Source organism: Neovison vison, chromosome 5, assembly GCF_020171115.1.
Source record: "Neovison vison isolate M4711 chromosome 5, ASM_NN_V1, whole genome shotgun sequence".
Lineage (NCBI taxonomy): Eukaryota > Metazoa > Chordata > Mammalia > Carnivora > Mustelidae > Neogale > Neogale vison.
Genome location: NC_058095.1, coordinates 25,094,879 through 25,107,478, shown reverse-complemented (window position 1 = coordinate 25,107,478; position 12,600 = coordinate 25,094,879). Strand labels below are relative to the sequence as shown.

The 12,600-nt window shown below is 43.8% G+C and overlaps 1 protein-coding gene and 2 non-coding genes across 4 annotated transcripts; all 3 read right to left on the bottom strand.

Moving 5' to 3' along the window:
• Nucleotides 1-42: 42 nt before the first annotated feature.
• Nucleotides 43-12,244, bottom strand: TSR1 (TSR1 ribosome maturation factor). Of its 2 annotated transcripts, XM_044248151.1 has the most exons (15): nt 12,106-12,244; nt 11,582-11,685; nt 11,072-11,291; nt 10,825-10,959; nt 9,827-10,251; nt 8,909-9,068; nt 8,054-8,205; nt 7,186-7,382; nt 4,847-5,009; nt 3,949-4,059; nt 2,639-2,771; nt 1,195-1,311; nt 704-844; nt 525-599; nt 43-396 (listed from the first exon to the last, which is right to left on the bottom strand). In XM_044248151.1, the coding sequence occupies exons 1-15, from the start codon at nt 12,200-12,202 to the stop codon at nt 218-220; spliced, it is 2,409 nt and encodes an 802-aa protein (XP_044104086.1). In that variant the 5' UTR covers nt 12,203-12,244; the 3' UTR covers nt 43-217. The 2 variants fall into 2 exon arrangements, with proteins under 2 accessions (XP_044104086.1, XP_044104087.1); XM_044248152.1 differs by lacking the exons at nt 11,072-11,291; nt 12,106-12,244 and having other exon boundaries at nt 11,582-11,658.
• LOC122908144 lies at nt 2,410-2,504 on the bottom strand. The gene has a single exon (XR_006384923.1). It is a non-coding gene; the product is annotated as a small nucleolar RNA SNORD91 family (small nucleolar RNA).
• On the bottom strand, nt 3,709-3,800 carry LOC122908145. The gene has a single exon (XR_006384924.1). It is a non-coding gene; the product is annotated as a small nucleolar RNA SNORD91 family (small nucleolar RNA).
• Nucleotides 12,245-12,600: the final 356 nt, after the last annotated feature.

Sequence of the window (12,600 nt, the reverse complement as noted above, 5' to 3'; positions counted from 1 at the left end):
TTCTTTTTCTTTTTCTTTTTTTTTTAAACTAAGTAGCAAGGGTAAAATATCCATAGTTTACTGAGATACCTTGTCAAGGCCAAGAAAAACCTTTTGCAAAAAGGCAGTAGACCTCTAGGCTAAAGTAGAAAACACAAACTTTGCCTAATTACAGCCTGTAGGTTCCCATTCCTGGAGTGTTCACTAGTAACAATGAGACAGAAACCCAATGAATCCATTACTCCATGTCCATTTCAGGCACTGCTAAAGAAATCTCCTTTTTCATCCACGGTACTGGTTCTGGTACATATGGATCATAAGTCCACTTGGGGAAAACTCGTTTATAGAGGTTCATCAGTACTGTGTCCTGAGATTTTAACTTCCCATCAAAACTGCACTTCATGTGGCCATGAGTACCTAGAAAGGAAACAGCCAAGTTGGTCACATTAAAATAGAAAATTTTAAAGCGGTAGTCTTCTAACCCAACAGTCATTTAGTAGCACTGGGAAAACCTGGGCAAGGCACCAAATCCCACAGTTTCTTACCCAAAGGTTCCTTGATGTGTCCCCTGCGGCCCCACTTTGTTCTCAGTTCCACTGGTTTAAACCATAACACATCCTCTTAGAATGAAACACACAGAAGACCAAGATGAAACATATAACCACAAAATGTAAACTCAACCCTCACTCCACAAAGGCAATCTGATTCCATCCTTCACACCTACCTCTGTTGAAGAACATGTAACGCACTACTGCCATCTTAGTAAAAATTTTGAAAGGATGACCGCTCAAAACAACTCTCTTGATGACCATTCTGTCTGGATCCACTGACAATAGATAGCCTGTGGCAATGAGGCTGTGCATTCCTAATGAGCAAAAGCAGACAGCAGGAGTCTACAAGCCAAAGCCTTCATTTATTGCTCCAGTCCATTTAAAGACCTGAACAAACTCTTAGAGAAATCTTACACTAGGGAACCCCAGAACCTACCCTAAATATAACAGTCTGAGCAGCATCTACCAATTAGCTATGCTTTGTTAGCAAGATAAAACCCTATTTGTCATCCTTGCCTCAGACCACTGTGAGGGTGAGATTGGGATATTTCAAAAACTATCATTACTTTCTTCATACCGAATGGCTCTTAAATCTAAATATAGAAAATAGTTTTAAACCTACAAAGGACCTACAGGCCTGTTCACCTCAGTGAACTTAACTTACCGTTGCTATTCTGTTTGAAAAGCAGCACAGATGCAGGAGGAAACGTGATTGGGCCATACACTGTCACCACCAAGGCCACATCAGCAGTCAGGAATCTCTGAAATTTATGTTTATCCGCTACCATAAAAGGGGTTAAAAAAGAAAAAACCAAAATATTTTGAGAAACTATAGGTAATCCAGAAACCTGTGAAAAGCTGTATCACTGCAACTCTTAAACCTAAGGCAACTTATGTTTCTTTACCCGGCTAGTTCTCACAGTATTTTCCTACCTCAATACAACTGAAAGATACAATTCAGTTGTTCAGAGTGATTTTTCAACTGGATGCGGAATCTTGGAGCTTGGACTGTATTCGGGGTTTGAAAAAGTTCTCCAGGTGATTGATATTTATCACCCCTACCTCATTTGAGAAACAATGCTTTATAGAAAATATCTCCACTAAATCAACAGCTCTTAGTTTTGGGCCAGGATTGGCTAATATTTTCCATAAAGGGCCAGATAATAGTAAATATTTCAGGCTTATGGCCATACAGTTTCTGTTCCAACTACTGTTCAACAGTGCCACTACAGAAAAAATAGCCACAGACAATACTTAAAAAAGAAAAAAAAAGAAAAAGAAGGGTAACCCCCCCCAAAACCCACAACTATGTTCCAACAAAATTTTATTTAACAAAAACAAGAGGTGGGGCAGATTTGGCCTAAGGGCCATACTGTGCTAATCTCTGATGCTGAGACCTACCTAAGTTTCTGCGTTTACCTTCACTGAAACCTTCCCCCCCTTCTTAGTACTGAAGTTATAGGGAAATAAAATATTTTAAGGGAAAGAGAGGTCTATCCCTCATTTAGTTAGCATGGCTAGGAAAAACAAAAATTATCCAGAGCACCCATTAATATTGCCTTCATCATCTTCCTCCAGCCATTGCTGAGAGTTGAATGTGTGTAGGTGATGTTTAGAAGCCCGCAAGTTAGTGCAAAGTATATTCCCACTCCTAATGCGTAGGAGTATAAACATTTTACTCTAAAAGTGCCCCTAGTCACCATTCTTCAACATCTAGTCTCAATATCTCAGATGCCAGCCACATACCCAACTGTGGGCCACCCTCAGCCTTCACCCACACTGCCACAGACCATCAGATGCCAAGGGTTCTACACTTTGACATAGAAAGAGTGATAGAGCCACTGACTCCCATTTAAAACCACTTTGCAACCAATACTCATGGCAGAGAAGCCTCAGCACCACACAGAGGTTGCATCACTGGGATGCTTCAGACAGGTTCAGACATTGTGAATTAAAACATCATTGGCTCCTAGACCAGAGTACTGAAAACATCCCTAACCCAGAAACCTAGAGTTTGAAACTGCATTCTGCGTGCCCCCACTACAAATCGTAGTCCCCCAGAAGACATTAAGATGGACAAGAACCCAGAAGCTTCCCCACTGCCTTACCTGCAGTGTGCTGAGAGAATAAAGGTGAGGCTCGGAAGCGCCTGAACCCACAGTGGAAGATCAGCTCCTCTTTGGCTTTCACAGGTTCAGTGTGGCCAGAGTGCCGGCTCACCACCATATTCAGTACTGACATCTGGGAACCGCATAAGAAAATCAGACCTTCATATCTAAAATAGAGAAGCCTTGAGCGGCTGGGTGGCTCAGGTGGTTAAGCAACTGCCTTCGGCTCAGGTCATGATCCCGGAATCCTGGGATCTAGTCCCGAATCGGGATCCCAACTCCATGGGGAGTCTGCTTCTCCCTCTAACCTTCTCCTCTCTCATGCTCTCTCTCACTCTCTCTCTCTCTCTCAAATAAGTAAGTAAAATCTTTAAAATAGAGCAGCCTTGGGGCGCCTGGGTGGCTCAGTGGGTTAAGCCGCTGCCTTCGGCTCGGGTCATGATCTCAGGGTCCTGGGATCGAGTCCCGTATCGGGCTCTCTGCTCATCGGGGAGCCTGCTTCCCTCTCTCTCTCTCTGCCTGCCTCTCCATCTACTTGTGATTTCTCTCTGTCAAATAAATAGATAAAACCCTATTTGTCATCCTTGCCTCAGATCACTTAATAAATAAATAAACAAATAAATAAATAAAATAGAGCAGCCTTAATTGAAAGAAGGTGAACCAAACTAGCAGGTTCAGATTCCCTTTAATACTTATCTATGGAAAAGTATAGCTGACAAAACGTTGTTCACCTTTTGTATTTACCAGCAACTGGTATTCAAGTCAAATACAAGCTGGTTTTTAGAGCCTTTCTCATATCCTTCCATTTGAGCTAATCTTCCGGTGTCCAACTACAAAAGCTCAACATCTGCCACAAAATCAGATCAAGTCACTCACTCACCACATGCCTTAAAACCACACTCATTCAAGACCCTTCCCTCAACTCTCAGACTGACCAAGGGCCAAAAGCGCTCACATCCACGCCAACACACATGGCTACTGGCCACCAAGATAAAAGAGATCTACGCAATGGCATCACCCCCAGCCAACCAAGCTGCCAACCCTTGGTTAAAATCTGATCTGATGAGCATACTTAGAGAAGTCTCAGAACACAGAGACTGCATCACTGAGATGCTTCAGACAGGTTCAGACATGTTGGGTAACACCATCATTGACTTCTCTATCATATTCTCTTGATTTCTAATCCTAAAGCAGATTTTTCACATCCCAATGAGCAAAATGTCAGTCACATAAAATTTTAGACTGTCATACAATACAAAGCTGGTTGGAAAGTTTCATAACTCCCCATTTCCCACAAGACACTAACTCACCTTCTGTTCATGAGGTAGTAAAGAAAATGCAATCAAGGGTGCTCCTCGCTTAAAGTACTCATACACTGAGACAGGGACTTTAGAGACATGAAGTGTGACATACCAGCCAACCTGCCAGAAGAAAGCAGAAAATAATCATGCAGTTACCCTTAAAGTCTCAATAATGATGAAGCATTTCTCCAAATATGTTAAAAGCCATCTAGTCTACTTTTTTTAAAAAATTATTTATTTATTTATTTGTTTGTTTGACAGACAGATTACAAGTAGGCAGAGAGGCAGGCAGAGAGAGAGAGAGAGAGAGGAGGAAACAGGCTCCCCGCTGAGCAGGGAACCTTATGCGGGGCTCAATCCCAGGACCCTGGGACCATGACCTGAGCCGAAGGCAGAGGCTTTAATCCACTGAGCCACCAAGGTGCCCCCATTTAATCTATTCTTTTTTTTTTTTTTTTTTTAAAGATTTTATTTATTTATTTTACAGAGAGAGCGAGCACAGGCAGACAGAATGGCAGGGAGAGGCAGAGGGAGAAGCAGGGTCCCCGCTGAGCAAGGAGCCCGATGTGGGACTCGATCCCAGGAGGCTGGGATCATGACCCGAGCCAAAGGCAGCTGCTCAACCAACTGAGCCACCCAGGCGTCCCCATTTAATCTATTCTTAAAGTCTATCCTCACCCTTCAAAATTGCCTTTCACAGATGCCTCAACTATCCAGATTAAACTTTTTCACAGTTACCATCTGAAACCTCTTTGTTCTCAATGTTAATCTTACCAGTGACTCAGTGGCTCCTTTAATTCAACTACGGGCAGCACAAATCTAAGGTACTCACGCCAAGAGGAATAAAGGATGGGGCACCCCAGCAAATAAAAGCACATTATAGGAATGGGCAAAGGAAGGCAGATACCTCAGCTCCTTCAACCTCTTTTTCCTCAATTTCTTTAAAAATGCGTTTCCTAGTATTAGAGAAGTTCTGAAACTGAAAGATCCGAGCATAATCTTGAGGAAGGTTTTCCTTAGGATCCCATGGAGATGTCCGGAAGCTCTTGAGGCCTCTGTATTTCTGAAATCTAGATATAGGAGATTTTAAAGAATAGTCAAATTTATACGGTACTACTTACTTTTTCACTCAAGTCACTTCTAAAATAGCTAAGGTTCTAGTTTAAAAACAACAACAACATTGGGGCGCCTGGGTGGCTCAGTGGGTTAAAGCCTCTGCCTTCAGCCCAGGTCATGATCCCAGGGTCCTGGGATCGAGCCCCACATCGGGCTCTCTGCTCGGTGGGGAGCCTGCTGCCCTTCCCCTCTCTCTGCCTGCCTCTGTGCCTACTTGTGATCTCTCTCTCTGTCAAATAAATAAATAAAATCTTTAAAAAAAAAAAAATATATATATATATATATATATATATATAAATAAATAAAATAAAAAAAAATAACAACAACAACACAAAAAACCTTGGGCACCTGGGTGACTCAGTGGGTTAAGCCTCTGCCTTCAGCTCAGGTCATGACCCCAGGGTCCTGGGAACAAGCCCTGCACTGGGCTCTCTGCTCAGCAGGAAGCCTGCTTTCTCCTCTCTCTGCCTGTCTCTCTGCCTACTTGTGCTCTCTGTCAAAGAAATAGAAATCTTTAAAAAAAAAAAAACACAAAAAACCTTTACCACTGTCTCTCAAGATAACCTAATAACCTAAAACCACATTTCATTAAAAAAGATTTTATTTATTTGACACAGAGAGACACAGCAGAGAGGGAACACAAGCAGGGGGAGTGGGAGAGGGAGAAGCAGGCTTCCTGCTGGGCAGGCAACCCAATGCAGGGCTCAATCCCAGGACCCTGAGATCATGATCTGAGCCAAAGGCAGACTCAACCACTGAGCCACCCAGTTGCCCCTAAAATCACAATTCAAAACAGCTTCTTGGGCGCCTGGGTGGCTCAGTGGGTTAAGCCGCTGCCTTCGGCTCAGGTCATGATCTCAGGGTCCTGGGATTGAGTCCCGCACTGGGCTCTCTGCTCAGCAGGGGGCCTGCTTCCCTTCCCCTCTCTCTGCCTGCCTCTGCCTACTGTGATCTCTCTGTCAAATAAATAAATAAAATCTTAAAAAAAAAAAAACAAAAAACTTAACAAGGGTGCCTGGGTGGCACAGTCAGTTAAGGGTCCAACTCTTGGTTTTGGTTTGGGTCAGAATCACAGGGTCCTGGCACTGAGCCCCATGTCAGGCTGTATGTTTAGCATGGAGTTGACTGGGATTCCTTCTTTCCTTCTGGCCTTCCTATCCATATGATCTCTCAAATAAATAAAATCTTAAAAGAGGGGCGCCTGGGTGGCTCGGTGGGTTGAAGTCTCTGCCTTGGGCTCAGGTCCTGATCCCAGGGTCCTGGGATCCAGCTCCGCATTGGGCTCTCTGCTTAGTAGGAAGCCTGCTTCCTCCTCTCTCTCTCTTTGCCTACTTGGGATCTCTATCTGTCAAATAAATAAATAAAATCTTTTAAAAAATTTAAAAAAAAAAATCTTTAAAGAGAACAAAACAAAAAAATAGCTTCTAACAAATATATCAGAACCAAGCCCCAGTTCCTCACTGACAAAGTCATTTCAGTGGCTCCTTTAGGGAGCAGGAGCAGCTCTTTCATCTGGCAAACAAGATCCTTGATAAAAGTCTTACGTTCCAGGGACGCCTGGGTGGCTCAGTTGGTTGGACGACTGCCTTCGGCTCAGGGCGTGATCCTAGAGTCCCGGGATCGAGTCCCACATCAGGCTCCCAGCTCCATGGGGAGTCTGCTTCGCTCTCTGACCTTCTCCTTGCTCATGCTCTCTCTCACTGTCTCTCTCTCTCAAATAAATAAATAAAATCTTAAAAAAAAAAAAAAAAGTCTTACGTTCCTAACACCCACTCTAAACTCTTTGGGTTTAGTCACTCACCTCCAGAACAGACAATGATCAACGCTTTTATGCCTGCCCAAACTCCCCCACATCTGCAGATATTTTATACTTTTAGTCTTAGCTCCTAAAGAGAAGCATTTGCTGATTCACCTTAGTATTTCTCTTTCATTAAGGTACTGTAACATGTTAGTCTGTACTACACAGTCTAGAACTTGATTATATATTACTGTTTCTTGTATGTGCATCTTACTCTCACCCTTCAGGAGCAGGGACAATGTGTTTTTTTCCTTTTGCATCACAATGACATAGTTTTCTGAGCCACATAAATTTCAAATAAAAACATACTGATTTTAGACTTCTTGACTAACCGAATTCTTGCAGCCACATCACGGGGAGTATCTACTTCATCTGGAAACATCTCTTGCAGTCTTTCTTGTTTATATTTCTCCAACATTTTTTCCTCAGCCTCATCATTCACATTCTCATCATATAGATCATCACGCACAGACTCTCCCACAGTCATAGTTTCATATTCCTCCTCCTCTTCCTTTTCACTGCCCTCATCCTGTAGAATAAAAATTACAGTTTCATACCTGTCTCTACATTTCAGGCACTGAACTAGAAATAAAATAATTTTGGGGCACCTGGGTGGCTCAGTCAGTTAAATGTCTGCCTTCAGCTCAGGTTGTGATCCTGGAGGCCCCACACGGAGCTCCTCATTGGGCTCCCTGCTCAGTGTACAGTCTGTTTCTCCCTCTGCCCCTCACCCCACTCATGCTCTAATAATTATATAAAATCTTTTCTTTTTTAAAAAAAGATTTAAGTTATTTATTTGACAGAGAGAGATCTCAAGTAGGCAGAGAAGCAGGTGGAGGGGGAAGCAGGCTCCCTGCTGAGCAGAGAGCCCAATTCAGGGGCTCAATCCCAGGACCTTGAGATCATGACCTGAGCCGAAGGCAGAGGCTTAACTCAGTGAGCCATCCAGGCACCCCAAATATGTAAAAATCTAAAAGAAAGAAAGAAAGAAAGAAAGAAGTAAAATAATTTTTACTAGACACCCAGTCCAAACCAACATCAATTCTAACAGAAATTAAAAAATAAATTCTCATTTCTGGCAGTTACAAGTCATTCCTAGGAACTAATCACACACACATACCTCCCAAGGTCAGGACTGCACTTTGCCTTGCATATGGGACTCTACACAGAAGTGAGTGGCCTGAGGGTCCATTTCTTTACCTGAGATTCCTCTTCAATAAAATCCTCATGTTCCATATCATCAGATTCATCTTCCCCACCACTACCATCCTCATCCAAAATCCATTCAGCTTGGTAACTGGATGTCCCTTTGGGAACTTTCTTTACCAACCTGGGACTTTTCTTCAAGAAGTCTGTAAAAGCCCAAATAAGTTAAGCTAAATTATATGCCTCCTTTCTGCTACTAGGGTATTTTCACCCAAGCAAGATACTAGATATTGCTACCAACACCAGAAATTCCAACAGACTCTATGAATAAAATAGACTACTTCCAAATTTAATTTGGCTGACTCAGAACTAGCAATACTTAAAAAAAAAAAAAAAAAGTAAAAAAGAAAGAGAGAACTAGCAATACTACACAGCTAAATAACTGCAACAAATTAAAGTTGTTTATCTGTTTGCTAAGAAACAATAATACAAGGGTTGCCTGGGTGGCTCAGTCGTTAAGCATCTGCCTTCAGCTCAGGCCATGGTCCTGGGGTCCTGGGATTGAGCCCCCTATCGGGCTCTGCTTGGCAGGAAGCCTGCTTCTCCCTCCCCCCCTCCCCCTGACTGTGTTCCCTCTCTCACTGTCTCTCTCTCTGTGTCAAATACATGAATAAAATCTTAAAAAAAAAAAAAAGAAAGAAAAGAAAAATAGTAATACATGTAATTTTGAAAAACAGAGCAATGCTGTGTCCAATGTTTGCTTGGTGCAAACATACAGCCTTTAGAGCTAAAAAGAGAAAAACGGACCTCCAAATAAATCCTTATCCCACTCTACCCTAACTGTGAGCAGCTAGAGAAAATCCGCAATTCCAAGCAAGATGAATTACAAACAAGTTTGCCAATACCAACCATTTGCCTCACTCAGTTCCTCCTCTGTGGGCCAGGTCTGCTCTCCCTCCATTGGATCTGGGATAACCTCTGTTTGCAAAGACTCTTGTTTATCAGGGTCTGCCTTCATTAGGACCTTAAGGTCTTCCTCCATATCAGCTACCGCATCTGGAGTGCAAATCTAAAAATGAAAATAGTTGACTCCAATCAGACATTACCCAAAAACCTACCAAATCTAACATAGTAACCAGAAAGATCCAAAAATAACATAGTTCTCAAGTAAAAAAATGAAACAGACTGAAAGAGAAAGCCAAAATTTGTCCAATGTTTCAAACATTCAATTTCCTAGCATTTTAGGTCTATTCTCCTTGCTTTTGAGGCCTTTCACAATTTGGTCTCACTCCTATCTATTTATTACATGCCTTACCCCCTTCAAGCTGATTCTTCAGAGTTCAAAGAAACCCTCTGATCTGTCACTGTGCCTAGGTTCATGTTGTTTCTATATTCTTCGATACTGTTTCATCTCTGTTCAACTCACAAATCCCATTCATCCCTCTCAACATCTGGCTCAAGTCTGATTTCTTCTATGAAGCTTGCTAGTCTACTTTCTCAACTTCCACAGCAGGTCTATAGCTTAACCACACTTTTTCAATCCTTATTTCACAGTTGTTTGCCTTTCTTTTCTATCCAATTAAGCGGTCCAAGGAGAAAGACCATATCTTGTATGTCTTGTATAAACTCAAAGCCAAATGCTGTGCAAGGCACCTATAAGTGCTGGATAAATACGTGATATGTTAACATGTTCATAGTTGACAACTGCCTTATTTCATACTAGCAGTCACCTCCAGAGATCAGTATAGTTCTCTGACATTAGTTCACGTCCTACACCAGGTTACACATGAATCTACAATATAAAATCTTTAAGAACATCAGTCTTACCTCCATTGCCATGCTTGGGTCCTTTTGGGATTTGATCACTCTAGGATTTAAAGGGAAAGGGTCCATAGGGGCATCTATCTGTTTCATCTGGAAATCACCCTGTCCAATGATATGCAACAAGCTATTTACATTCAGAGCCTGCCCACGAACATAGCCTGAGATTTTCAAAGTGCCCACCAAGTTATTTTCTTCACTCGGCAAAAAGTCAGCAGCATGAGCAAACAGGTATGCCCGTCTATCTCGAAAGGCAAGATGCCGTTGCTTTTGGTTAGCCAACTGCCGGAGCAGCATATCTGCCTCCTGTTGAGTGTCTAACAGGAGAAGTTTGTCATCAGGAAAACGCTTCTCTACTGTTTTAGTTAGCTTCCTTCTGCCATCTATTTGTTTCCTTGGTGGGAGGCCAGAAACACCCTGGACAGCTAGTGCTGTGAACAAGAGAGAAAGGGCTTTGTTACCTGTTGTTTTACTACATGTAAATCACCCCCCACTAATTCACAAACAGTTCAGTTGTGAGCCCAGAGATCACTGAAAAACCCAACACTCAACTACCCTAAAAAGTTTTTATAGTGAGGGGACGCCTGGGTGGCGCAGTTGGTTGGACGACTGCCTCCGGCTCAGGGCGTGATCCTGGATCCCGGGATCGAGTCCCACATCAGACTCCCAGCTCCATGGGGAGTCTGCTTCGCTCTCTGACCTTCTCCTCGCTCATTCTCTCTCTCACTGTCTCTCTCTCTCAAATAAATAAAATAAAATCTTTAAAAAAAAAAAAAAAAGTTTTTATAGTGAAACAAAAGGCAGTCCAGAAACAAAAAGGGAACTTGATAGATAATTTCTAAGGGATGGACCAAATTTAGGCCATACATGTACAGCCCACCATCAGGCAAATACAACCCACCAGCTATACTATTATATCGGACATAATGCCTGGCAAATTATAGGTGCATAAGAAATGCCAATTCACTTCCCTCCTTTGCCTCTAATACTACCACCTCACTTACCATACGTGGGAAGGCCCTGAGCAAAGAGGCAGGAAAGGCAGTAATCCCCAGTGCTGTCCCAGCCTTCTAGTGGATCAAGGAGGAAAAGGATGGTATCCGCGACTTTGGCCATGTCTAAAACAGTGTGCAGATCTCCTAGACACATAAAACAAAGTTGGTGGGAATCACTGTTTGACACCAACACATTATACTATTAAGAATATTACCACTACTCAAAACAAGAGAAGATACAGGTGTATGCTCTAACCTGGCCTTGCAGATGTGAAAAACCACCGATGTTTCAAGCGGGGGCATAAAAGCATAAAGCTATGGGTGCTTCCCCATTCATTCAAGTGTACTGTTCCGGTGTCCTTATTCTGAAGCAACCGAAAGGCCTCTGGCAGGGAAATCCTGTCATGCAGGGGCACCACCAGTACCTGATGAGGAGGACCATCCTTGCAGCCCAGCTGTCTCTTCTCTGCCAGAACCTAATAGAACCAATCGATGTATTGCCTTTCCCACAGTATGGATGCCCCTTCCTCACCCCAGACTCCCCACTCCCAGCCACCGCATTTTCCTTGTAAAAAAGCACGTTTGCCTGGAGAGTGGGCCGGAACTCGGACCAAGGCAAAGAATGCCTTAGCGTGTGCACAGATCTGCACGCCTGACACGTGATATCCCCCGCGCCCCCTCCAAGGGTCATATTTTTTAGTTCGAGGCATTATCCGCCTAGAACGCTTGTGAAGCCACACCACTCCCCAATCCCTGCTCCTCTCACCGCCTCCTTCTTCTGCTTTCGGAGTTGGCTCGCGCGATGCCTCTGGTCTACTTTGCTGAGCTCTTTCCTCACCTTCTTGCTTAGGGTTTTCAGCGCTAGACGACCTAGAATAAGATCAGTAAGTGAAAGATTTACGCGATCTTAAGAGAAACCAGAGCATAGATGGCTCAGTGGGTTGAGCCGCTGCCTTCGGCTCAGGTCATGATCTCGGGGTCCTGGGATCGACTCCCGCATCGGGCTCTCTGCTCAGCAGGGGGCCTGCTTCCCTCTCTCTCTCTCTCTGCCTGCGTCTCTACTTGTGATCTCTCTCTGTCAAATAAATAAATAAAATCTTAAAAAAAAAAAAAAAAGATCAGTAAGTGATCTTGTACAAGGTACCAGAGGGTCAAAAAAGAGGACCCTCTCCGCCAACCTTAGGGCCTCGGCGCGGGGTCCAGGCCGCACGTAGGAGCTCAGTCTGGACATAAAGCAAAGCAGTTAATATAGACTAAACAGCCCTTCTTCCTCCAACCCTATCTTCTCACCCTTGCCGTCCCGCTGCGCGGATCCCCGACCCCGATGGCGCCCGCCCTTATGAGCTTTATTCTGCTGCTTCAGCGGCCCAGAACGGTGAGCCGCCATGCCGCCACTCACATGTACCCAGTCAGCACTAGTTCCGGGCCGGACCAAGCGCTTCCGGTCCCCTTCTGAGCAGTCATCCCCGTGGCGGGGCGGGGCTCACCATTTCCTCTCGCGAGAGTTTTCCCAACCAGGCTCAGAGTGTCAGACGCTCGCGTTAGTGCAAAACCGCCGAGTTAACTTTTCCCGGACCGCGGTTTGCTGCTGGGGACCTTGAAAAATCGCATGTAGATTCGAAGTTGGGGCTCTAGGTCCTGGAGGGATTTTCTGCTACATGTATTTTCATTTTTTGCGTTATCAAGTTGTATCACTTAGGAAGCTGTTGAAGTTTCTCCATTCGTGCGAAAGAGGGCTAAGACCCTTCTCTCACCTAGATTTTTGCACGTAGCTCCTCAGTTTGC